Source organism: Scyliorhinus torazame, chromosome 19 (genome assembly GCF_047496885.1).
Source record: "Scyliorhinus torazame isolate Kashiwa2021f chromosome 19, sScyTor2.1, whole genome shotgun sequence".
NCBI classification, from domain to species: Eukaryota; Metazoa; Chordata; class Chondrichthyes; order Carcharhiniformes; family Scyliorhinidae; genus Scyliorhinus; species Scyliorhinus torazame.
The window spans coordinates 97,127,863-97,154,587 of record NC_092725.1 but is presented as its reverse complement, the minus strand read 5'-3'; the positions used below and the strand labels follow the sequence as shown (position 1 = coordinate 97,154,587).

The 26,725-nt window shown below is 42.2% G+C and overlaps 1 protein-coding gene across 13 annotated transcripts in view; it reads right to left on the bottom strand.

The window, feature by feature from the left end:
- Positions 1–3,511: 3,511 nt before the first annotated feature.
- The window catches only part of ppfibp1b (PPFIA binding protein 1b), a 189,397-nt gene continuing 166,183 nt past the window's right edge, over positions 3,512–26,725 (bottom strand). For all 13 annotated transcript variants that reach the window (XM_072484860.1, XM_072484863.1, XM_072484861.1 and 10 more), the window contains 11 exons: positions 26,149–26,287; positions 23,392–23,520; positions 22,563–22,713; positions 21,373–21,484; positions 20,358–20,446; positions 18,432–18,554; positions 17,612–17,737; positions 14,963–15,151; positions 6,909–7,088; positions 5,908–5,973; positions 3,512–5,747 (listed from right to left, as the gene is read on the bottom strand). In XM_072484860.1, the coding sequence (XP_072340961.1) occupies positions 5,661–5,747; positions 5,908–5,973; positions 6,909–7,088; positions 14,963–15,151; positions 17,612–17,737; positions 18,432–18,554; positions 20,358–20,446; positions 21,373–21,484; positions 22,563–22,713; positions 23,392–23,520; positions 26,149–26,287 (1,391 nt within the window). In that variant the 3' untranslated portion in view covers positions 3,512–5,660. The remainder of the gene's footprint in view (positions 5,748–5,907; positions 5,974–6,908; positions 7,089–14,962; positions 15,152–17,611; positions 17,738–18,431; positions 18,555–20,357; positions 20,447–21,372; positions 21,485–22,562; positions 22,714–23,391; positions 23,521–26,148; positions 26,288–26,725) is intronic.

Here is a 26,725-nt window from a genome sequence, read left to right as displayed (position 1 = left end):
GTAGGGTAGCAATGATGATTGATTTTTCCTGTCCTGTGAGGAATAAAAAGAATAATGCCCAGTGCACTAATAGATTAGCAGGAACGCATTCTACCAGTTGTTTGGGTATGAAGGCCTGACCAACAATGTGCTAGAGTTTCTCAGGGTGGTATTGTAAACTAGCAGTGCAAAGAATGCCTAACCTTGTTAATCTGGTGGAAAAGGCAAGGTGACGAGCAAGGTTCACATTCTAAATCTGAAATTGTTCCCAGTGCTACCTGGTATTTCTTGCCATCTTCCCTGTGATCTGTCTCTCCAGCTAAGAAAGCTGTTGGGAGGTAACAATTTTTCAGTGATTCATGGTTGGTCTTGACAATGAATGGTTGGTAACTCTCAGTACAATAGATACTATTCAAAAGCCTGACTGCAAGAAGATAGAATTCAAAAATTTTTTTTTTTTTTTTTTTTAAAAGAGTACCCAATTACTTTTTTTCAAAAGGGGCAATTTAGCTGGGCCAGTCCACCTACCCTGCACAATCTTTTTGGATTGTGGGGGTGAGACCCACGCAGACATAGGGAAAATGTGCAAACTCCACATGAACAGTGACCTGGGTGGGGGTGGGCTGAGCAGAAAAGATGCTGTGTGTTAAAGACTTGATTCAAGGCAGGCAAGAGTGGGGGAAAAGCACATGTTCCAACATCTTTAAAGAATGATAATGTCCTTTTATTTTTAGAAGCATCATTTCCACAAATTTCAGACTATATAGCCACTGATAACCACTGTTATCATACCTACCTCTAGGAGAATTAAGGAGACCACTTTGTAATATATATATAAATATATATATATATATATAAATGACTTGGAAGAAAACGTAGCGGGTTGGATTAGCAAGTTTGCGGATGATACTAAGGTTGCAGGAGTTGCGGATAGTGATGAAGATCGTCAGAGAATACAACAGGATATAGACAGGCTGCAAAATTGGGCAGAGAAATGGCAGATGGAGTTTAACCCGGACAAATCCAAGGTGATGCATTGTGGTAGCTCCAATTCAGGTGGGAGCTGTAAAATAAATGGCAGAAGCATCTGCCATGAGAGCATAGAGACACAGATCTGGGCGTGCAGGTCCACAGATCCTTAAAAGTGGCAGCACAGGTGGAAATGGTGGTAAAGAAAGCATATGGTATGCTTACCTTCATAGGACGGGGTATCGAGTATAAAAGCTCGAAACTTATGTTACAGTTATACAGAACGTTGGTTAGGTCACATTTGGAATACTGTGTCCAATTCTGGTCACCGCACTTCATGTAGAAGATTGTAGTTTAGTCGGGCAGTATGGTCGGCACGGGCTTGGAGGGCCGAAGGGCCTGTTCCTGTGCTGTACATTTCTTTGTACCGGAAGGACGTGGAGGCTTTGGAGGGAGTACAAAAAGATATTGTCTGGTATGGCGGGTTTAAGCTATGTGGAGAGATGAATAAACTGGGATTGTTCTCCGTAGAGAGATGGAGGCTGAGGGGGCGACCTGATATAAAATTAGGGGTATAGATAGGGTGAAGCGTTGGGAGGTTTTTTCCCAGGGCGGAAATGACAATTACAATGGGCGCAGGTTCAAGGTGAGGGGGGGGGGGGAAAGGCTCAGGGGAGTTGTGCGGGTGAAGTTTTTTTTTACATAAAGAGGGTGGTGGTGGCCTGGAATGCACTGCCAAGTGAGATGGTTGAGGCAGATACGTTAGAGATCTTTAAGACTTATCTAGATAGGCGCATGAACAGACGGGGTATAGAAGGATACAGGAGGTTGGTCTAGATAGGACATGCGATCGGCGCAGGCTTGGAGGGCCGAAGGGCCTGTTCCGGTGCTGTTTTGTTCTTTGTTCAAATCCAAAATTATTTAACTCTTATTAGGTCTTCATTTCTCCCCAGCCGCCACTAAAGCCCAAATAAGTCCCCATATTCTGGATTCTTGTGCAGCCTTGCACCTTCGTTCACCTGTCTAGGCCCTGTACTTTCAGGTCACTAGCTCCCCCCCCCGCCTCTTCCTAGGCAACAACGGTAACTGTGCAGAGGAGATTAAAGGCTCTGGCAGGCAAGTACTGGACCCATTGGGTTCGTCCCACCTAACAGCAACAAGCCGACACAGTCAAAAGCACTATTTAGTTTTAGAAAATGATCAGCAGTGAGTGATTGCTGGTTGGCTGTATGCTAACTTGGTACAGACAGAGGCAACCAAGTGAAGCCAGACTGATATGTGGCAGAAAAAACAGGTCATGCAGTGGAGCCAGCAAGGTAAGTGATGGCTTCAAATTTTGCTGTGTTTCTGCTCCTGTCTTACTGATGTATAAGCTCCTTATCCCAGGCTGGCAATGCTGCTTCACAGGCAGTGCCAAATAGACCAAAAGAGGGGGGTAGAAGAGTGGAATATAGACAACTTGGCTAAAACCTGTGGGCAGTAGCTTAGGTTCAGAAGCACTACTTTCCATTTGGGATGGGAGGAACACAACTCCACATTCAAGCACTTGCTTTGTGAAATGAATCCACTTTTATTTTACAGCTACATTGAGGATTCTATCCTGCTGCACACAATCTGCAGCCTCTGGGACAATGTAAATTACTTTGTCCTTTTAATTTTGACATTTAAAAGCTTTTACCCTGAATGTGATGTCTGGGAGTACATAAAATAGCACTTTTACAAAGTGTATTATCAATAATACACAACTTTAATGGGTAGATACGGAATGCTACCATGCTGGGGGCATATTAATTTTCAAATGTCAAAATGTGATCACACAGAAAAATAGTTTTGGAATCACTCCTCTAGAATTCCATTCCTAAAGTCTTGTGCCTCTTTAGCAGCATGTTAAATGCCTGAGGGCATCGAGTCAAACTACATTGCTGTACATATGGAATCACATGTAGGCCAGCCCAGGTAAGGACAACCGATTTCCCAGATGGGTTTTTCAGACGTATTTCAAGATTTAAAAATAAAAATCATATTTCACCATTTGGCATGGTGGGATTCGAACCCAGGTCCCTAGAGCACTACCCTGGGTCTGGATTACTAGTCCAGCGATAATACCATTACACCATTGTCAAATACTTGGCTCCTGGTTTCCAAATCGGAAAATTGATAACGAGGGAATACTGTACTTGAGATACACATGGTGTTCAGTGTGGTCCATGAGTCTGGGCATTGATTCTGCAAACATCATCAAGTAAAATGGCAGCAGCCTGAACTGGTAGATTCAAAGTTGATGATTTCCTAATACATTTCCATATTCTCCTGGTTACAAATACAAGTCAGTTTACTGGCAACCTTCAGTTTCTCTGCAATCCCACCTGCATGGTCGGTGGAGGGGGTGACATGGTCCTCCCAAACTTCTCATCACTGCAATTTGAGTAAGATCTTGGATTTCTTGCCCTGGAATATTTCTGCAGCTCCAGCAGAAGGGATTTTGGAATCTTATTAGAGGCTTCTCTGCATCACACAATTAAGGGCCTTCTTAGTGATTTACTTACAATTCAAACACACTACATATATTAAGCAATATTTTATTTTTACATTGAAACATATACACAGTTGAGGGCAATGGATATATAAACAATTCTGTAATCAGTGTAATGATTGCTACATGATATATTGCTTTGAGAGGTTTGGCCACTTACTGTTCCTAAACGTTTGGAGAGATAAAATTTGCTTCCAAAGGATACTAGGGTCAGCAGATATGTGGCATGCACACTAGCTGTTCTATGCTTATTTTGGCAATAACTCCACAAGACGAGCAAACAGGTCAGAGATCTATTTGAAGGCAGGAGTGGAGAAGTATTTCACTTGGAGGTTGGTGCAAACTTCTCAATTTTTCACACTTTCAAGCCCACAATTTCTTGTGAAAAGGCTATTGCCCTGAAATAAATGTATTACAAACAGACAAATATGCCACAAACATTGCACAAAAAACCCTCAACATTAAAATATATGGCAGAATAATGGCATTAACAATGTGAAATAAATAAACTAACACAAAGCACATGGAACACCAGGTTGGATGAGGGTAGACAGTTTCCAGATTCTGACACACACAAGTCAGTTACCAGTGCTCTGATGATGTTTTAACGACATCTGACTGCCAGTACATAACCCTCAAAATTAAACATTTTCTTCCCAGCAACACCAAGACAGTTTGTTTAAATCCAAACAAAAAACACAAGTTAAAAAAAAATACATTTAGTGTCCAGATACTTGAGCTTTCAGGAAGCTGCATTGTAGCTTTTAAAGATTTACCCCCCCTCCAAAATTTTAAATAAGGAGCATATTTAATTTTAAAAATCATGTGAATAGTTTTTGGCTAAAATAGATATTTGTAAAAGAATTAAGTATTACAATTAATGCATTATGCAATACAGAACAATTACAAATTGCTGGATAGAAAGGGCTCCCTTTCAATGTCCATGATACTATAAGGTCTCTGCTCAGGATTTCACGTTATCATTGATTTAATTTCCAAATGCAGAACCAAGTGATCTGCAGCACTGATTTACAGAAATAGATTTTTCAGTCCATTCCGACAGTGCTGATGTTCAATTTTACACTATTACGGAGTGTCGTGTGCTGTAACAACTCATGTCGGTAATGTTATCACATCATTATGTAATTTCCACACAAACTTCTGAGCGAATTGTGAGATATCGATGTACATGTTATGCAGCAAAAATGCAAGCCATCAAATTGCATAAACCAATTAAACAGTGTCCACACTGAGCAGTAACGTGACTTCTTCAGTTACCATGCTGGTTAAGAACTGGAAATAGATCCGACAGTGTGTCGTGTACCGTTTAAAATGTCCCAACACTTACATGAACATTGTTCAATCCCAACAGTCACAACTTCTGTTAAGACTTGCAAGTTATAGTTGCAGTTCAGGTTACAAAACAGAAATTACAGTACTTCAAACTTCACACCCCATTTTTGAGAAACACGATAAATTCTATGTGGATTCTAGGCCAGTAACCAGCTGGTATGCAATCCCTACATTGATATAAATCATTGCACTCGTCAATAATCCCATTAAAAGTTGCTGTTACAAAATACCCCCTTACCTGCCTTTTAGAAAAAATTACAAAAACGTACAAAATTCATGTTGTGGCAGGACAATCCAAAGTCAATGCAAAATAAGTGACATTAATTAAAATGGCAGCTTTTTGGTTATTTAAGGCATTCTGGAAATATTGCTTAATTCTTGTAACTAATGAAAGACCATTTTTTTGGCTTCTGAACAATTTTCTGGGCTTGGAGGACAGACCAAACTGCAGGAGTGAATTCAGTAATCAGGGCACTGGAGAATGCTGGCACTTTAATCTCTTCATATGTGTCTCATTACTAAAAACTCCCCAATGTGTTGATAAAAAAAAATCAGAGCTGTTTTTTTAATACTGCGCTGAACCATCGTACAATGTTAATTAATGATTCTGACATGCTGACTGAACTTTTTTCCTAAGGTATAGATACAAGATCTTTCCAAAACAGAATAAATATTTGAATTCGTTGGTTTTGAGTATTTGCTTTCTCTATGTTAACATGTTACAAATGGATTTAGTGCAGGAACTTCAGTGTGTAGTGTTGGTCTGAGAAGTTTTTAAAAAAAAAAAAACATCTCCATATTCGAGGTGTTGGGTCTTGCTTCACAATCACACATTTGAATCCTCATCTGTCATGCTGGTGCAAGGAGAGCCAGCACTCAAATCTTTAAACAGCTCATCCTCTTTCAGCATGTGCTACAAAGAAAAATAAAAGGAATCATTGAGGCACAAGACGAGCAAGCAGAAACGGAAAATTAAATAGCTCTGTACAGAAACTCACTAGCTGCACATAATGCAGGCAAATTTCTAATTTTGAAGTTTATTGCTTTTGATATGTATTCAATGCTGCACTTACCGTTAGATTATTGATTCCCTCGGAGAACGCTCCAATTTGCCTCACCGTTCCTTCAGAGTCATCCATCTAAACAAAAAGCAAGCATCACCATGTTTTTTTCTCAAGAGCAGTCTCCAATTCATATCCTTCTTAATAAAACATCATTGTAATCTAATTCACCAGTTGTTCATCCAGTCGTATTGGCCACTGCAATCATTCTCCACATGTTTTTGTCACCCATATTCTGAAAGTGTGCATGAAGCAGACAGACTGGGAGGGCCCATTTCAACAATCAGAAGGCAGAAGTTCGGAAAGACTTGGGGGGGGGGGGGAAGAGAGAGAGAGAAAAGAGGAGGGAGGGAAACATCAAGGTGACGGTAAGAGGATTCCTAACAACCCAATGCACATTTCAACGACTCGACTCAGCAAGTGGTGGTTATCACATTTGAATTCCTGTACAAAGTGACAAGATTCTACAATACAACCGTCTGGGAGACAAGCTCTACAGGCAACAGAGAAGTTTGAAATTTTGCTGCTGATATTGTGCACATTTTACTTTCATTTGGGTGTCGCTAACAAGGCCAGCATTTGTTGCCCATCCCCAATTGCCCTTGAACTGAATGCCTTGCTCGTCCATTTCGGAGGGCAGTTAAGAGTCAACCCCATTGCTGGTCTGGAGAGTCACACGTAGGCCAGAGCAGGCAAGGGCAGCGGATTTCCTCCCGTAAAGAAGCGAGATGGATTTTTATGACAATCGATGATCGTTCTCATGGTGACCATTACTGAGACCAGTTTTATGTTGCAGATTTATTAATTCAATTTTAAATTCCACCAGATGGCGTGGTAGGATGTGAATCCATATCCCCAGAGCATTAGTCTGGGCCTCTGGGCCAGTGACATTACCACTATGCCACGCTCTCCCTGGGTAAATGAAATTTATGCAGCGAGCAAAGTCAGAAAATGTTTTCCAATGAAAACCTTTGAAGCACCCTCATGATTAACATTATCCTGTCACACTTTACCTGTTCTATCCTGTCCAGATCTTCTTCATTATATACCCTCAGTTCTATCCCTTTTATTTTATTTCCTTGTCTGAAGCCAGATCCTGCCGGGAGCCCCAATTCCATTGGACATATGTATTCTTCTTCATCCTGTTTTCGCTTCCTCAAGCTTCCAAAATTACTGAACGCCAGCTTTCTTGGCTGAAGGAAAGAAAATGTACAATTACTAACGTGCAAATCAGAGTGATTGAAAAATGACAGACCAATTTATACCTTGTATTTGAAACGTGAGCTTCATAATGTCAAAGCAGAGTAGAAAGAAACTGATATTTACACCAATTCCTCACCTTGTAACACCAATTACTACTACAGTCAAATGTAAATGAAACCAGCATAAATAATCCAATTCAATATCTTTTGCCCACAATCTTACTTCACACCAGGGTGCATACTACAGACTAGAAGCAATTCACTTCTTGGTTGTGGTTTGGGGAGCAATGGAAAATTTCAAAACGGAGATTGATATTTTGTAGAGTAATGGTATGATGGAACCAAGGTGGGTAAATGGAGCTAAGGTACAGGTCAGCTATGATCTAATTGAATTGTGGCCTCCTCCTGCCCTATGTTTCAGGGCTAGTGACTGGGAAAGTTCTGAAAATTAAATGGAAATTAGTTTATCTTTAATCAAAAATGTTACAGTTGAATTACACAAAAATATTTCTGCAAGTGTACTTGAAGATTTAATTGAAGATTAATTCTTCCAACCAAGCTTTGGCCTTCAATAAGATCATGGCTGATCTTCAACCTCAACTCTACTCTTCTGTCTGATTCTTAAATCTGAGATAGACAGGAACATTAGAACAGGTTTGGCCATTCAGCCCGTCAACCTTGCTCCACCATTCAATACAATTATGGCTGATTGGACACTTCAATGTCTTTTACACCCACAATCTTATGTGATTGTTAATCAGAAATCCGTCAATCACTTCCTTAAACATGCTCAATGACTGACTGAGATTCCACATCCCTCATGGGGTAGAGAATTCCAAAGATTCATAACTCTGTATAAAGAAATTTCTCCTCATTTCAGTTTAAAGTGGTTTCCCTCCTTATTTTGAAATTGCGTCACCTGGTTCTAGATTACCCAACAAAGGGAAACGTCATCCCTGCATCTACCCTATCTATCCCTTTAAGTGTTTTGTAGGTTTCAATGTGATCACCGCTCATTCTCTAGAAAACTCTACAGAATACAGGCCCAGTTTGCCCAAACTCTCTTTACAAGACAGTCCTGCCATCCCCAGAACAACCTGGTGAACCTCCTTTGCACTCTCTCTAAGGCAATAATATCCTTTGTGGTAAGGAGACCAAAGTTGCATTGAAGCAAGACCTCACTACTACTATACTCAAATCCTTTTGAAATAAAGGCTAACTCCGTTAGGTTTCCTCATAGCTTGCTGCACTTGCATGGTAGCCTTCAGTGATTTATGGGCAAGGACACAGAGGTCCCTTTGTACATATACACTTTCTACCATTTAAGAAACAGTCTGCACATCTGTCCCATCTACCAAAGTGGATTACCTCACATTTATCCACCGTATATTCCATCTGCTATATTCTTGCCCACTCACTAAGCCTGTTAAAATCCTCCTATGGCCACTTTACATCTTCCTCACAACACGTTCCTGCCTAGCTTTGCAACATCTGCATACTTGGAAATATTACATTTGGTCCCCACATCCAAATCATTGATATATATTGCAAACAGCTGCCCCCACCGCAAGTACTGAGCTTTGCGGTACCTCGCTAGTCACAGTCTGCCAATGTGAGATCTGTTTATTCCTACTATGCTGCCTGTTAGCCAATCCTCAATCCATGACGGTATGTTGTCTCCTATCCCATGGGCTTTTATTTTGCTAATTAACTTCCTATGAGAGACTTTATCAAAAGCCTTCTGAAAGTCCAAATATGCTACATCCATTGACTCTCCTTTATCAATTTTGTTAGTAACATCTTCAAAAAACCGAACAGGCTCGCCAAACAAGATTTCCCATTCATCCATCCATGCCGACTATATCCAATCCCTCCCTTCTTAAATAGTGGGGTGACATTTGCTACCTTCAAATCTTCAGGAAACATTCCAGAATCTATAGAATTTTGGAAGATGATCACTAAATTGTATCTCTATCCACTATCTCTATAGCAACCTCTTTCAACTCTCTGGGATGCATATCAGGTCCCAAGGACTTGACAACTTTCAGTTCCATTGGGGGACTTCCGGTGACGGCGGACGGGAGGCAGCCGCACATTGGAGGGCTCCCGTTTGGGAACAGCATTTTCGGGGTTTGACGCCCGGTCCCGGGGCAATGTAGGCGGCAAAAGCAGGGAGAAGGGAAATGTTGAAAATAAGTTAAAAAACGGCCGTGAAAAAAGCGGCTGAAAGTCCGTCGGGGAGTGGAAAGGTCACCGCGGGGATGGCAATAAAAGTGGAGGCTGGGGCACCAGGGGAGGCCGCATTGCCCACTGGCGAAGAAATTACTACGGTGACATGCCGTGGAACTCGAAAGGCAGTTTACAAAACACATGGAGGGATTGTGGAAAGAGATGGGGGCGGTGTTGAAAGTGCTGGTGGAGGAGGTGATTTTCCCGGTGAGGGCGGCGGTATTGAGCGCAGTGGCGGAGGTGTGGGAGCAAGGCGAGGAGCTGAAGGAAGTGGAAGAGACATTATCGCAGCACAGTGATCAAATTACCTCGATGGGGAAGGAGATGCGGAAGGTGATAGAGATCAACAAGGATCTGCGAGCCAAAATGGACGACTTGGAAAACAGATCCAGGCGACAGAATCTGAGGATTGTGGGTCTGCCCGAAGCAACGGAAGGCCCGAGGCCGACTGAGTATTTTGCCACGATGTCGGCGAAGCTATTTGGGGAGGGGGATGATCCCTCCCGATATGAACTGGATCGGGCTCATCTGTCATGGAGGTCAAAGGAGAGTGAGCCGCCAAGAGTAGTAACTTTGTGTTTTCGTAGGTACAGTGTAAAGAAGAAGGTCCGTGCTGGGCAAAGCAGAAGCGGGTGGTGCAGTGGGCTGGAGCTGATATACGCATATATCAGGACTTTATGGTGCAGCTGGCGAGGAGGCGGACGGCCTTCAGCCGGGTGAAGAAGGCACTGTACATCAGTAAGGTGCTGTGCGGCATAGTATACCCAGCTAAGTTGAGGTTGACCTACAAATCCAAGGACTTTTATTTTGAGACGGCGGAAGCAGCGGAGGAGTTTGCGAAGGCAGTTGGACTGTGGCTGAATTGAGAAATGGCCATGAACCGATGTTGCCTCATGTAACTATTTGTTCACTGCGTGCTGGTGTATGTGCTAAATGAGCCAACGTTGTATATATTTGGACAAGGGAAGAGATGGGACTATCACTTGCAATGATGGTTCTTTGGGGCTTGGGTGTGTATGCGGGGTTTGTGTGCTAAAGGGGATTTCTTGATTTTCCTGGGACCGGGCAAGGGGGAAAGAGACCCGGGCAGGGGGCCTCCACACTGGCTGGTTTAAGCCGGCCAGTGAACAGGAATGAGGTGGTGGGAGGGGCTGCGGCCATCGGAGCCTGGCAGGACAGGTTCTGATGAGTCTAGCCGGGGTGGAAAGTTGGGGGGGGAAGGAACAGAGGTTGGGGGGAGGAGTTTAATAGAGGCAGGACTGGCAGCTCAATGTTTCGGGGTACAGATGCTATAGAAAGGATAGAACAGGAGGTAAGAGAGGAGGGGGAGTGGCGTTTTTGATTAGGGAGAACATCACGGCAGTACTTAGAGGGGATATATCCGAGGGTTCGCCCACTGAGTCTATATGGGTGGAACTGAAAAATAAGAAGGGAGAGATCACCTTGGTAGGACTGTACTACAGGCCCCCAAATAGTCAGCGGGAAATTGAGGAGCAAATATGTAAGGAGATTACAGATAGCTGCAAGAATAATAGGGTGGTAGTAGTAGGGGACTTTAACTTTCCCAACATTGACTGGGACAGCCATAGCATTAGGGGCTTGGATGGAGGGAAATTTGTTGAGTGTATTCAGGAGGAATTTCTCATTCAGTATGTGGATGGACCGACTAGAGAGGGGGCAAAACCTGACCTCGTCTTGGGAAATAAGGAAGGGCAAGTGACAGAAGTGCTAGTGAGGGATCACTTTGGGACAAGTGACCATAACTCCATTAGTTTTAAGATAGCTATGGAGAATGATAGGTCTGGCCCAAGAGTTAAAATTCTTAATTGGGGCAAGGCCAATTTTGATGGTATCAGACAGGAACTTGCAGAGGTAGATTGGGGGAGACTGTTGGCAGGCAAAGGGACGGCTGGTAAATGGGAGGCTTTTAAAAATGTGTTAACCAGGGTGCAGGGTAAGCACATTCCCTTTAGAGTGAAGGGCAAGGCTGGTAGAAGTAGGGAACCCTGGATGACTTGAGATATTGAGACTCTGGTCAAAAAGGAGGAGGAGGCATATGACGTACATAAGCAACTGGGATCAAGTGGATCCCTTGAAGAGTATAGAGATTGTCGAAATAGAGTTAAGAGGAAAATCAGGAGGGCAAAAAGGGGACATGAAATTGCTTTGGCAAATAATGCAAGGGAGAATCCAAAGAGATTCTACAGATACATAAAGGGGAAAAGAGTAACGAGGGACAGAGTAGGGCCTCTTAAGGATCAACAAGGACATCTATGTGCAGAGCCACAAGAGTTGGGTGAGATCCTGAATGAATATTTCTCATCGGTATTCACGGTGGAGAAAGGCATGGATGTTAGGAAACTAAGGGAAATAAAAAGTGATGTCTTGAGAAGTGTGCATATTACAGAGGAGGAGGTGCTGGAAGTCTTAAAGCGCATCAAGGTAGATAAATCCCCGGGACCTGATGAAATGTATCCCAGGATGTTGTGGGAGGCTAGGGAGGAAATTGCGGGTACCCTAACAGAGATATTTGAATCATCGGCCCTTGTTTAAAAAGGGCAGCAGGGAAAAGCCTGGGAACTACAGACCGGTGAGCCTAACGTCTGTAGTAGGTAAGTTGCTAGAAGGTATTCTGAGAGACAGGATCTACAAGCATTTAGAGAGGCAAGGACTGATTCGGGGCAGTCAGCATGGCTTTGTGCGTGGAAAATCATGTCTCACAAATTTGATTGAGTTTTTTGAGGGGGTGACCAAGAAGGTAGATGAGGGCAGTGCAGTAGACGTAGTCTACATAGACTTTAGCAAAGCCTTTGACAAGGTACCGCATGGTAGGTTGTTGCAGAAGGTTAAAGCTCACGGGATCCAGGGTGAGGTTGCCAATTGGATTCAAAATTGGCTGGACGACAGAAGGCAGAGGGTGGTTGTAGAGGGTTGTTTTTCAAACTGGAGGCCTGTGACCAGTGGTGTGCCTCAGGGATCGGTGCTGGGTCCACTGTTATTTGTGATTTATATTAATGTTTTGGATGAGAATTTAGGAGGCATGGTTAGTAAGTTTGCAGATGACACCAAGATTGGTGGCACAGTGGATAGTGAAGAAGGTTATCTAGGATTGCAACGGGATCTTGATCAATTAGGCCAGTGGGCCGACGAATGGCAGATGGAGTTTAATTTAGATAAATGTGAGGTGATGCATTTTGGCAGATCGAATCAGGCCAGGACCTACTCAGTTAATGGTATGGCGTTGGGGAGAGTTATAGAACAAAGAGATCTAGGAGTACAGGTTCATAGCTCCTTGAAGGTGGAGTCGCAGGTGGACAGGGTGGTGAAGAAGGCATTCGGCATGCTTGGTTTCATTGGTCAGAACATTGAATATAGGAGTTGGGACGTCTTGTTGAAGTTGTACAAGACATTGGTACGGCCACACTTGGAATACTGTGTGCAGTTCTGGTCACCCTATTATAGAAAGGATATTATTAAACTGGAAAGAGTGCAGAAAAGATTTACTAGGATGTTGCCGGGACTTGATGGTTTGAGTTATAAGGAGAGGCTGGATAGACTGGGACTTTTTTTCCTGGAGCGTAGGAGGCTTAGGGGTGATCTTATAGAGGTCTATAAAATAATGAGGGGCATAGATAAGGTAGATAGTCAACATCTTTTCCCAAACGTAGGGGAGTCTAAAACTAGAGGGCATAGGTTTAAGGTGAGAGGGGAGAGATTCAGAAGGGCCCAGAGGGGCAATTTCTTCACTCAGAGGGTAGTGAGTGTCTGGAATGGGCTGCCAGAGGTAGTAGTAGAGGCGGGTACAATTGTGTCTTTTAAAAAGCATTTAGATAGTTACATGGGTAAGATGGGTATAGAGGGTTATGGGCCAAGTGCGGGCAACTGGGACTAGCTTAATGGTAAAAACTGGGCGGCATGGACTGGTTGGGCCGAAGGGCCTGTTTCCATGCTGTAAACTTCTATGATTCTAGGCAGTGGAGGGGAGGAGGGGGAGGTTTACAATTCATGGGTGTCATTTACGGTACTCTTTAGGGGATTGGATGGCATTGAATGTTGGGGGGAGGCGTGGTCTCTATAGGTCAGTGGTGACCATAGGCGATTCCTGATTCCTTTTTCTTTTTTTCTCCCTTTGCTTTTCCCAGTGTGTAAGGGTTTGTTTTATTTGATGCTTATATTGTCAGGTGGGCTGTTTGGGGTGGTGGGAGGATGGGATCGTTGTTGATGATAATGGAATTGACTTTGTATTTGTTACCGTTTACGGCTTGTTGGTGGGGTGTAAACTTTGAAGAAAATGTGAAAATGGAGAATAAAAGTATTTTACAAAAAAACTTTCAGTTCCATTAATTTCTACAATACAACATTCTTATTTATACTCATTTCCTTCAACTCCGCATTCTCCCCTGTCCCTTAGATTTCTACATCTGGGAGATTTCCTATGTTCCTGAGTGAAACAGGCACAAAATAATGATTTAGATTCTCTGCCATTTCTCTATTCCCCATTATGAATTTTCCTGACTCTACCTCTAGTAGACTCACATTTGTCTTGGCCAAACCATTCCATTTTACATACCTATAGAAGGTTTTACAATCTTTTTCATTTGTTGCTAGATTGCTTTCATATTCTGTTCTCCTTTATCAGTTTCTTGGACTTTCTTTTCTGTATTCTAAAAACCTCGGAATCCTCAGGTTTACTACTATTTCTGGCAACTTGATAAGTTTTTGATTTTCCAAGGAATGAAGTGAAATGAGAAGCAGGCATGAGCGTGGAGCGGAGGGAGATCAACTAGTGATAATATTTAACAGGTAGGAGGCTTGAGGGGCTGACTGGTCAACCCTGCTTCTATTTCTTGTATTATCCCTGGATTCCCCTGGTGTCGAAACAAATGTATCAATTTCAGCCTTAATAAACTCTTGACAGAGCATCCATAGTCAATGGTGCTAATGGCAGTTGAATATCAGTGATCAGAACTGTTGAGTTCCAAGTCTCAAAGTTAGCAAAGACCAAAAGATTAGTGTCGGTCGGGTTCAAGTTTTTCTCTAGATCTTTGGCAGAAAAATCATGGCTGACACTCCGGTGCAGGACTGAGGAGAAGCTGTCTTTAAGATGAGCCATTAAATCAAAGCCACATCTGCCTGCTCAGGTGGATGTAAAGATCCCATGGCACTATTTGAAGAAGAGCAAGGGAATTTTCCCCAGTGCCTACCAATATTTATTCCTCAACCAACATCTGGTCTACAAAGCATGCAATCTGCTTCCTTCTCTTCCTCATGGGTTTTCCTTTTAATCTTCATTCCACCCCGCTGCTCACCACCTCCGTCCGTTATAGGACATTAGATACATTTTAGACGGTTATTTTAGCTGTTGACTATATTGACAAGATGATTTATCAATATTAATACTGTGGAAAGGGCACAGCAAAGACGCACTACAATGCCACAAGAATGAGAGATGGTGGAAAGCTCTAATAACCTTGCAGTTAATAGTGGACCAGGCTTCAACATGCTTGTTGAATGTACTCGGACCATACATTGAAATGTTGGTTTGTGTAGTTTGCAAAAAGATATGAGCATATCAACGCAACACAGAATAAGGAGAAACACTGTTGTCCACCTTGCACAGATTTGTACTTGCCCACCTTTACTTTGGCAGTGGCTGTTAGGAGAGAATAGTCTGGGGATTCCACAGTCTCCCGCTTCTGCTGTTGAGCGTCCGGACCAACCAGCAAATTAAAGTGAGTCGCTAAATGGCGTCGAAGTAGTGTCTTGTTGGGAGGGATGTTCAGCAGCATTGCTAGTGTTTCCACATTAAAACGAGGTTCTAGTACCTGAAGATGGAAAACAAGCCTTTTTAGATAATATTGCACTATGCATTAGCAGCTAAAATCAAGTTTATTACCTATCCTTTACTGCCCATTTCCAATTTCACAACATTGTACAGCTTTGCCCTGACACCTCGGCCTTCAGACAAGTTGTGTTCAAAATCCCACCAAGTTCCAGAAAGACAAGTACACAGCTCGAGGCTGAAAATTCCTGCTGTTGAATTTAGTTTCTACCGGAGGAAACAGGTTCTCCCACTAACGTGGAAATGCCAAGAAACAAACAGTTACTACCTGCTTATAGGCTTTACTGCATCAGCAGTTATCTACAGATTGAATGCCAGCATTTCAATAACTGTTGCAATGGCTGAAAGGCTTTAAAATACGAGAAATAAAACCAAAGTTAACAGATTTGAATTGCAAGCCAGGGGACAATCCAAGGGTCGAGGGCAGGACAGAACAAAAAGATATCAAGGCCCAACCCCTCTTTTCCCTGCCTCCTCACTTGTTTAAAATTGCTAATCTCCAACGTTTTCCAGTTCTGATAGAAACTCCCCAGATGCTGCCTATCGTGCAGAGTGTTTCTAGTATTTTTTTTAATTTTTTTTTTTTTTTTTTTTAATTGATTTTTTATTTTGCCAACTAAAGGGCAATTTAGCACAGCCAATCCACCTACCATATCTTTGGATTGTGCTGGTGAGACCCAGGCAGACACGGGGAGAATGTGCAAACTCCACACGGACAGTGACCCGGGATCGAACTAGGAAAGAGTAACAAATCCCCACGACCTGACGGTTTTCATCCAACAGTGTGGAAGGGTTAGGGGAGCACATTGTAGATGCCCTAACTATAATCTTTCAGAGTTCTCTGTATTCAGGAGTAGTCACTCTGGATTGGAAAATCACACACATCACTCCACTTTATAAGGGTGAAACCACGGAATTACAGACCAGTTAGCCTAACATCTGTGAGGGGGGAAATTGCTGGAGTCTATAAATCAGCGATATGGTAACTGAATACCTTATAAATTTTGGTCGATCAGGGAGAGCCAGCATGGTGAAGGGAAGGTCATGCCTGACAAATCTCATGGAATTTTTTGAAGAGGTAACGAAGATAGTGGACAGATGAATGTCTATTGATGTTATTTATATAGACTTCCAGCGACATGATAAAGTCCCACATAAGAGAATGTTAACTAAGTGAAAGCCCACGGTGTTCAGGGCAAATTATTGACATGGTTAGAAATGCACAGAGTATTATAGAATCCCTACAGTGCAGAAGGAGGCCATTCGGCCCATTGAATCTGCACCAACCCTCTGAAAGAGCACCCTACCTAGGCCCAGCTCCAACTAACCTTTAGATACTAAGGGGCAATTTAGCATGGCCAATCCACCTAACCTGCACATCTTTTGATTGTTGGTGGAAACTGGAGCACCCAGATGAAACCCAAACAGACAGGGGGAGAATGTGTAAACTCCACAGTCACCCAAGGTCAGAATTGAATCCAGGTCCCTGGCACTGTGAGGCAGCAGTGCTAACCACTGTGCTTTCCACAGAAATTGGTTGAGTGGCAGGTGACAGTGAGGATTATGGGTAATCCCTCTAATTGGCAGGATGCGACTGGTGGTGTACCATTGAGATCTGTGTTCGGCGCTCAATTATTCACTAACGACTTGAATGATAGCATAGAAAGTCATATATCCAAATATTTTGATGATACAAAGTTAGGAGACATTGTAGACGTCTAGATGATAGCATAAAATTGCAAGGAGATATTGATAAACTAGGTGAATGGGCAAAATTGTGGCAGATGGAATTTAAGTATGAGGTTATCCATTTTGGATCAAAAAAGGATACAGCAGGGTAATTTCTAAAATGGGAAGAGGTTAAGTACAGTGGATGTCCAAAGATTCTTGGGATTCAGGTGCACAGATCTTTAAAATGCCATGAACAAGTACATCTTCAAGATATTAACGGGAAAAGACAGGATAGATAAAGATAAACTATTTCCATGGGTCGGAGATTCTAAAACTAGGGAGCATTTTCTATAAATTAGGGCCAGACTGTTCAAGAGAGATGTTAGAAAGCACTTCTTTAAGCAAAGGATGGTAGAGGTTTGGAACTCTCCTCCACAAATAGCAGCTGAAGTTAGAACAGTTGTTAATTTTAAACACGAGATGCGTAGATATTAAGGGATATGGGCCAACGGCAGGTATATGGAGATAGGCCACAGATCAGCCATGATCTCACTGAATGAGATAGGCTCAAGAGGCTGAATGGCCTACTCCTGTTCCGATGTCAACACAGTCAGTGACAAACTGTCTCCCTCAGCATCCACTTTATACTGCACTGTGTCACTCAGCTCATTCAGACAATTACAGCATTGACAGTGTTCACCGTGTATCTTGGCGCTGAGGAGATTAAACAAGACAGTATTCAACTTGGAATAAATGCCCATCTTCCGTTTACCATTAATCCACCGTGCACACCACTACCACGTAGATTGGGTGCATATTCTGCCAAATCTGCTGATCGCAGCCATTCCATCACTCGATGATTTGTCCACTGGGAGACTTCAGCAGGGGTGATGTTGTTCTAGGAAATAAGAAATTACATACGATTAGAATGGTCTTTCTTCATAAGGTTAAGAGATTAAACAGGTTAGAATCCTATTCAGCTGCCTGCATCTGCCTACTATATAACAGCAAGCTTCCTTCAAAAGTACTTAACAACCAGGTCGGTGAAAGGTGCACATAAACACCTTCTCTCTAGCTACATGCTTGCCATCAATTGAGGTGCTCAATCTCCTTCAGGTTTTCAGGAGTTAACAGTAACAAATCAGGTTAATACAAGCACTCAAATTCTGCTAAATTAAAGATAAATTTTATTTAGAGAACAATAATATTTGCTGCAGTCATGTCTTGGGCACTCATCTTAACTCAAAGGGGGATCAACACCAGCAGCACATGATGGTGTGGCAACTATTAGAGGGGAGAGTGAACCGCTGCACAGGAAGAAACAGTTTTTTGAGAATATGTTCATCCCCCAATATTCTTCTCTACTTTCCTGATCAACCAATTCCACTCTGCCAGCAGCAAGGCTATCCGATGGATATTTCTTGCTGATTCTCTCACTATTTAGGCCACAGTCAGGAGTACCCAGCTTTCACTCAACACAACCCACAGAGGGGGAGGGGATTCCAACTAGCATCTTGTTGCCCCTTGGTCAATCATATTCACGCATCAAAGCATGGTGGCTTCAATCGTCTCAAAGCAACGTTGACTTGTACCTCATCTGATGGCCTTCTACGAAGACAATTGGCTTCAAAATTATTTATTCTTAGAACTTGAATTGCTCTCTTGATACTCAGGTGGTGGAGAACACTTCCAACTTTCAGCGACAACAGGTCATCCTATAAAAAGTAAAGAATTACAAAATTTTAAAGGGAGAAACTACCAAATCCTCACGACACAACACACCGTAAATGGGTGGGATATAATGGCAACCACGTAAGTGATATATAAACACAAATTGTTACCAATATACAAACAGTACTTAAAAGAGGTGGCTAATGAGGTAGTAGATGCATTGGTGTTAATTTTCCAAAATCTGCTAGTTTCTGGAAAAGGATCCACCAGACAGTAAAGTAGCAAATATAAGCCCTCTTTTCAAGGAGAGAGGCAGAATACAGGAAACTGTAGCTCGGTTGGTCTGACACTTGTTGTGGGAAGGTGCTAGAATTGACCATTAAGGAGAATATAGCTGGGCACTGGTGCCACAATCACCACCAAACTCAGTATTGTTAATGTGTGACATTAATCTATGTAACAGTGGCTGAAGTGCTTTGGGATGTCCTGAGAATGGGATAAACTGCATTTTATAAGTTCCTTCTTGCTTTTATTCAGTTTACTCAAATTTTTTTAATGTTTAAAAACACTCAAATGAAGGAGGTGCAAATTGAATGGCAATAGTAAAAACAACAGGGCCACAGGAAATGTGGCAAGTTATTGCTAATATATACAAACAAAAAAGGATTAGATGTGTTTATTTTTAGTTCAATAGACATTTAACTCTTCAGTGAAAAACTCAAAAAAATATATCTTTGGAAGACCAGCTGAGGTTAAATTAAGATATACCCAGAGTAGGGCACAAACTAGCTAGGAGTAGAATTTCCATAACATTTCCCTTGGCAAGGTTTCAATGGATAGTGTTTACAGTGAATGTCAACAGCAATAACAATCGGATTAAAGACTCAGCAGTTGGCTGTTCTAGGCCGAAGCCAGACGGTACTTCAAAGGAACAGTTTATTTAAAAATGGCTGAATGACAGACAAATGCACAAAGAACGCATCGAATCACATCTTTACTTTCTCAAATAAGCACATCGGACATCATGATTTTTTTAAAAAATCAACACGATCACATGAATACATGAACTGAACAGAATCGAAGATTAAATCCAGCTTTAATAATGGCCTGAAATTCACCATTTATAAAAAAACTTCTGAATTACTTGCTGCTTCAAATCAAATTAGTGTTAAATATAATTTGTTTCTTAAGCATTAAAAGTTAACCATAGAATTTTGGATTTGAATTTTCTAATACTGTGGTTGTTTAAATAATAGTGTTGATTTTATAATTTGCCTTTTCCTTTCATGCCCAACCCCTTCCACTGAGTGTTCTGTTTGAATATAACTAGATCATTAGTTTGCTCAAAATGACCAAACGCCGGGGGCAACTGGAAAAAAGTTCAAGATGTCAACTGGTGCTCTAATATCATTGCCAATGTCTCAAACATTTATTCTAGCGATAGTACATTTAATGAGAAATACCAGTAGAGGAAAGTGGCAGCCTGTCTGACCCACTGCACAAATGAACTATCCTGCAGTATTAGTGACATTCTCAACCTTGGATACAAGTTCAATTTAACCTTTGTTTCTCAAGGTTGATTTGCACTCCCAAGGGTCCTATCACTGGCTCACTCCAAAGGACAGTTTCATCTTTGATCTAATTTAGGGACGGTCTGGGCAAAAGACAGTCAGTCAAAGTAAACATAAATACTGAACAAATCATATTACTCTTGTGAAATCCAATGGGAGATGAGGAGCATGCAGTTATAAATCCAATTATGATGTTTATTAAAATCTATTGCTCTCACTTTAAAAAAAGACCACACACATCTCACATTTAAAACAAAACTTAACGAATTTGCTTACCACCGTCATGTAATGGAGCATTCGACCATCAACTCTTCCTTCATCAAACTGAGTCTTGTACTGGGGTAATCCAATATCATCCAGCCATCCTAATGGGGACAAATTCTATTTACTGCTTCAATGGTAAAGAAACTATATTGGAAAATGTTTTTTTCAGTATTCAAAACAATGCTCTGTACTTAATTCTGAAATTACTGGATAGGATGAATGTGGGGCTTCCAGTGGATTGGAACAACACAAGAACTTCACGCTTCAATAGAGGGAGGTCATTAAAACGCAACATTTTAATTCAGGTTTCAAAATGTGCATTAAATGAACTACATGCACCTTGTTAAGAGCTTCAAAACCTCTGCATCCTTTTCAGACAAATATACCCAGTGGTCTCTAATACTCTGCTCAGAGCTATAAAGGGAATATTTCATCAATTAGGAGACTGGCTGTCACATGTGTGTGTACACGGATGTGGAAATGCTTCAGACAGCAACTGGTAGAGTTCAAATTCAAACCAATTTACATTTTCCCAAAATATACAATTGAAATAAATCTTTGGAATAATTCTCCAACTTGTCATAATTACCACAAATGTTATCAAATAAATGTACACATCAGCCCTGATAGTTAATCAATGTGAGTACATTCAGCCACATGAAAAACCGACTCATATCACTCAGTACATTGTATGTAAACAATTTTGAAAGGAAACTATATGATCTTTCAGTGGATTTTCCCTCCCCCAAGGGTTTCCTTCTATCCAACATTTCTATTCCGGTAACCTTCTCCTCCACAATATTCTGATGAGCTTTCAGGATTTTGGACAGATTCAGTTATTAGTCCTCTCTTCCCCTTGCCTCTGCTTCACTGTTATGCCCATTGGTGACCATCCTACCCAAGCTGGTCCAGAAGCAACAGACCAAATCTCAACCGTAAGTAATATGATGGTCTTAGTTTCTTCACCTAACCACAACTGTTGCTCTCCAAGTCTCTGCTGAACCTTGAAAAACACCATTCTACTCACTCGTGACCCAATTGTAATCCAGCTTTCCTTTGTTATCTTCCTCTTCAGAGCCGAATGCCTGTAGAGCTAGCTGTAATTTCTTTTTGTGCAGAGGATGTTTGATCCCGAGTTCCTATACAAACAAATTGGTCAAAGAATGATCCAATCCTTCAAGAACCAATTCCTCAATCATCATTATTGCAGTGACATCGATTTTGTGTACTATTCTTTACTTTATTGTGCTAGGTATGTATTTTTCTGTGATGCCGGAGGGGGGTGGGGTCAGATGGATTTTCCAGACACTGGTTACATGCTCCTGGTTGTGGACTGAAAGTGAAAAGCAGTTATGAATCGCCTCGGCTGACGGCGCGCTGGTTAGCACTGCTGCCTCACGGCGTTGATGACCCGGGTTGATCCCAGCCCTGGGTCACTGTCCATGTGGAGTTTGCACATTCTCCCCGTGTTTGCGTGGGTCTCACCCCCACAACCTAAAGATGTGCAGGGTAGGTGGATTGGACACGCTAAATTGTCCCTTCATTTTGAAAAAAAAGGGTTGGGTACTCGAAATTTATTTTTAAAAAGAACCACCTGGTCTAGGAGAGGGAGGGAAGGGTTTCGGGGCAGTTGCTGACAGCTGCCCCACTATTGGCATTAGCCTCCAGAATGCTGACAAAATCTGACCTGAACTGTCAGGTGATAAAGACACAGTTCTGCCAATTATGTTCTCCACACTCTAATTTAACATCACAGACAAGAAATTACTTGGTCAGTCCGTCTGTATTTGTATTTGCCATAGTTGGAAATCCACTGTAGTTCTTCCAGGGCCCTATTGCCAGAACAAGTCAGTCAGCTTATTGTTTACATTCTATATTTAGTGAAAAATGAATTTAAGTCATCTAGTACCAACTGAAATTCAAATGCAAACATCTTGCTGTTTAGCAAGTCACATGAACCCAGGGTATCCCACACCCTTCACCTCACCATTGACGGCCATGCCTCCAGATATCTTGGCTCCAAGCTCTGGAATTCCTTTCCGAAACCTCTCCCTCCTCTAAGACTCTCCTTACAATCCTTCTCTGAATCAACTGTCCCAATAGGTCCTTCATTGGCTCAAGGTTACCTTTGTCTGATTACACTGCTGTGAAGTGTCTTCAAAGACTTGCCTATTTTACAGGCACTATAAAAATGCAAGTTGTGGTAATTTGACTCACCCTCTCCAGGTCCTGCTGAGATGCGTGCAGCAACGTCTGCCCTGAAGTGATCCAGGATTTGGAACCGCCCACATATATGCCCAGTCCTTGATCATGCAGCCAGTTACACACCTGCTCTCTGCTCCACTTTGCAAATGGAGCATCCAGATCCCTGCAGAGAAAATTAGTTTGTGCCTCAGATTAGTGGCAAATTAGAGTTAGAAAACAAAATTCTGTTTAAATTTACCAATATAAAATCTAGACAATCCACTTACTCTGCAAAGTGCTCAGATGAAATAGAGAAAACTTTTAGTTGGCTTGTGGTTCCTATCCCACCTTAACGCATGGTTTTCCCATTATACATGAAAGATCTAACCCTGAAAATTCGTCATATATTTCCATCTCCATCATTGCCACCATTTCTACCCCCAGCCAAATATATTCCCAAATATATTTTTCATTGTTGTCCAATTTGCACTTTGTGAAAGAAATTAATTGTCTCCGACTTGCCTGTATTTTATTTCCACATTCTATGCAGGAGGTACATAAATTTATTATCCCCGCCAGCTGTGGATGGTCAGTTGTTAAGTATATTCATCATAAAAACTAATCTTGGCTCCTAAATGAATCAAGGAGTACGGGGATGAGGCAGGAAAGTGGAGCTGAGGTCTAGGGAATGGTGGAACAGTCGAGAAGGGCCACAGCTTATTCTTCCTTATATTCTCAAACAAAATGGTTGTATAAACCTACCGGTTACCTTGAACTGTAGATAGAAGGGATAAAATACAAGTCCATAAGGATCTGAATAAAACACTCAAAATTTGTGTTTACATTTTGAACTGTATCATACGTTTTAGCATGCTGTAGATCCCGGGACCAGCCGAGCTTAGGACCTGACGTACTCCTGGTTCCACCTCTCTTGAAATCTGTATCAGTCATGTCATCAGGATTAAAGGTGGTTGATTGACTTCGTTTAAGTCTGAAAACGAAAATGCAAAAATAATTCAATTGATGCAACCCCAAGTCCATCCCACTGCTGCCACCTTGCACCAGTAGGCCAGCATTTTCCTCTCGCTGGCAATTGTCCACAATCCAATTATCACTGGTTTCACTAACATTGTGGCTTCGACTGAAACTTGGCAACACCTTGCCTCTGAATGAAGCTTCCTACACTTGTCAACGCTTTGACAAAGGGTCATCTGGACTCAAAACGTTAGCTCTTTTCTCTCCCTACATATGCTGCCAGACCTGCTGAGATTGTCCAGCATTTTCTCCCAAGTTTGAGATACTCCCCTTCCTCAGCCTCTGCACTGAAATCAGCAAGGATGACGAGTCAATCAACATCACATATTTCCTCGTGTTCACAGACATCCTATCCTCTCTAAAACTCGCCCTCCGTACAAGTCCCCTAACCCATACTCCCAATCTTATCTCTACTTGCTTCCTTATAATAATAATCTTTGTCACAAGTAGGCTTACATTAACACTGCAATGAAGTTACTGTGAAAATTCCCTAGTCACCACATTCCGGAGCCTGTTCGAGTACACGGAGGAAGAATTCAGAATATCCAAATTGCCTAACAACACGTCTTTCGGGACTTGTGGGAGGAAACCGGAGCACCCGGAGGAAGACAGTGACCCAAGCCGGGAATCTAACCTGGGACCCTGGTGCTGTGAAGCGACTGGGCTAACGACTGTGCCACCCCTCTCCCAACACCCAATCCCCTACTCAACAATTCCCACTTTCTTCCATGTCCATCCCAAACAAACCAGTATGGCACCCTCAAGTTCCAGGGTTGCAGGCTTGAGCAGTTGGCACACAAATAGTTTAGCTATCTATTAGATCTGGTTGGACCACATAAGCAAATTAGTCTAACAGTCGTCATGCTAAAAACACCCACTATTTCATGAACATATGAATTAGGAACAGGAATAGGCTACCAGAGAGCAAAAAATAACTTCTCCTAGGTTTCCCTCTGCCTTATCCTCAAATTTGCATATTAGCTGACATTGTATATGGCTCAGTCTTCTCTACTTCCTTTCCAAAACCACTCAACGCTCTCCTGTCAAAAGAAAAACCCTCAGCCCCATTGGCCCAGCAAACAGCTAGCAGGTTTCCAAACCCTTTCTTCCCAAAAGTGTGTTGTTAGCTCCTAGATCTGTGCTCATAACTAAAAAAAGAATGTGCATTTATATAATGCCTTTAATGACCTCAGGATGTCCTAACATGCTTTAGAGTATAACCACTGTTGTAATGTTTAGAAATAGAGAGGCCAGCAGGTTCCCACAAACTGCAATGTGAAAATGACCATATTAATTGTTTTTGATGTTACTATTTAAGAGATAAATGTTGGCCAAAGCAACAGAAAGGACTACCCTGCTCAAAGATTGAGTCATGGGATTTTTTTTTACATCAACACAAGAGAAGGAACCTCAGTTTAACCCGAAAGAAGCAAAGCTGTATTGGAATTCCAGCCTAGGCTTTTCCTTTAATCATTTTATTTTCGGGATGTGGATGTTGCAGGCTAAGGCAGCATTTGTTGCCCATTGCTAATTTCCCTCGAGAAGGTGGTGAGCTGCCTTCTTGAATCGCTGCAGTCCATGTGGCTTAGGTGTATCCACTGTGCTATCAGGGGGTTCCAGGACTTTGACCCAGTAGCAGTGAAGGAACGATGATATATTTCCAAGTCAGGATGGTGAGTGACTTGGAGGGGAACTTCCAAGTGCTGATGTTCCCATGTATCTACTGCTCTTGTCCTTCTAGATGGTAGTGGTTGTGGGTTTGAACGGTGCTGCCTAAGGAACCTTGTAGATGGTACACATGGCTGTTACTGTGCATTGGTGGTGGTGGGAGGGAATGTTTATAAAAGGGGTACCAATGAAGCGGGCTGCTTTGTCCTGGTTGGTGTTGAGCATCTGGTGTTGTTGGAGCTGCACTCATCCAGGCAAGTGGGGAGTATGCCATCACATTCCTGACCTGTTCCTTGTAGGTGGCAGATAGGCTTTGGGGAATCAGGTGATTCCTAGCCTCTGACCTACTCTTGTAGCCACAGTATTTATATGGCTAGCCCAGTTCAATTTCTGGTCATTGGTAACCCCCAGGATTTTGAGTGGGAGATTCAGTGACGGTAATGTCATTGAATGTCAAGGGGGCGATGGTTTGATTCTTATTGCTGATGGTCATTGCCTGTTTCCAGTCAAATAATCATCTAATGCCCTCTTGAATGTCTTGGTTGAATCAGCCTCTGCCACACTCCCAGGCAGTGCATTCCAGGCCCAAACCATTTGCTTTTCTCACACCACATTTGGTATATATTTCAGTAAACAATTCATTTTGCAACAACATATGGCAGGTATTTTCCACAGACAAAAATAGTTAACATCCAAGTGGGGTAACTCTGGTATTATTTTTGACAAATTGGAAGCAGCCAGCTGTGAACTGAAAACAAGCTCTATACAATTAGGAAATATTAGTGTAAACGAGGGAAAGGGTGACCATTAATAAATTGCCATAACGTCTCTTCCCTCTTTATTCCCGTACAACAAAATTCTCCATTATCCCAATCATTTTATACACCAAAAGTTGAATTTAAAACAGACTGCTTACTTTCCAAATAATTTTTTGATTCCTTTTGATTTCTTTTTCGAATCTGGAGAGGTTGGAAACAGCTGCGAACCGTCTGCCTCCACTGCTCGCAGTGGGAGGCCAGCAGAATCCACATGCTCCGATTCTCTCTCCGTCTCCGCTACATTTGAAAAAGAAAACAGAATTGAAGTTAGTATATTTCCCCAACCCTAGCCAGCTGAGCACAATGGACTGCTTTAAAAACAAAACGAAAATTCCTCAGGAAACATGGCCAAAATCGTCTGAACCTCTGAACTTAAAAGGACCCCTCTAGATTAAGGCCCAGCAATATGGCCTTTTCAAGTGCATTGAAGCACACCACTAAGTATATAACATTGAAAACAAATAAAACTTACCATAAGGTGGCTGACTTGAAAGTGGAGCTGCCATTTTCTGTTGCGTGGCACAAACATAGGATTTTACCACTTAGTCTTTTCTCAGAGAGTAACAGCTAGTGCTGGGAGCCCAGCCCAGGCAGTGAATAAGCATTTTTAGTTGCCAATCCTTGCAAATACCAAGAATGTGGTAGCAACAACGATTAGGCCAGGCGCACTCGCGA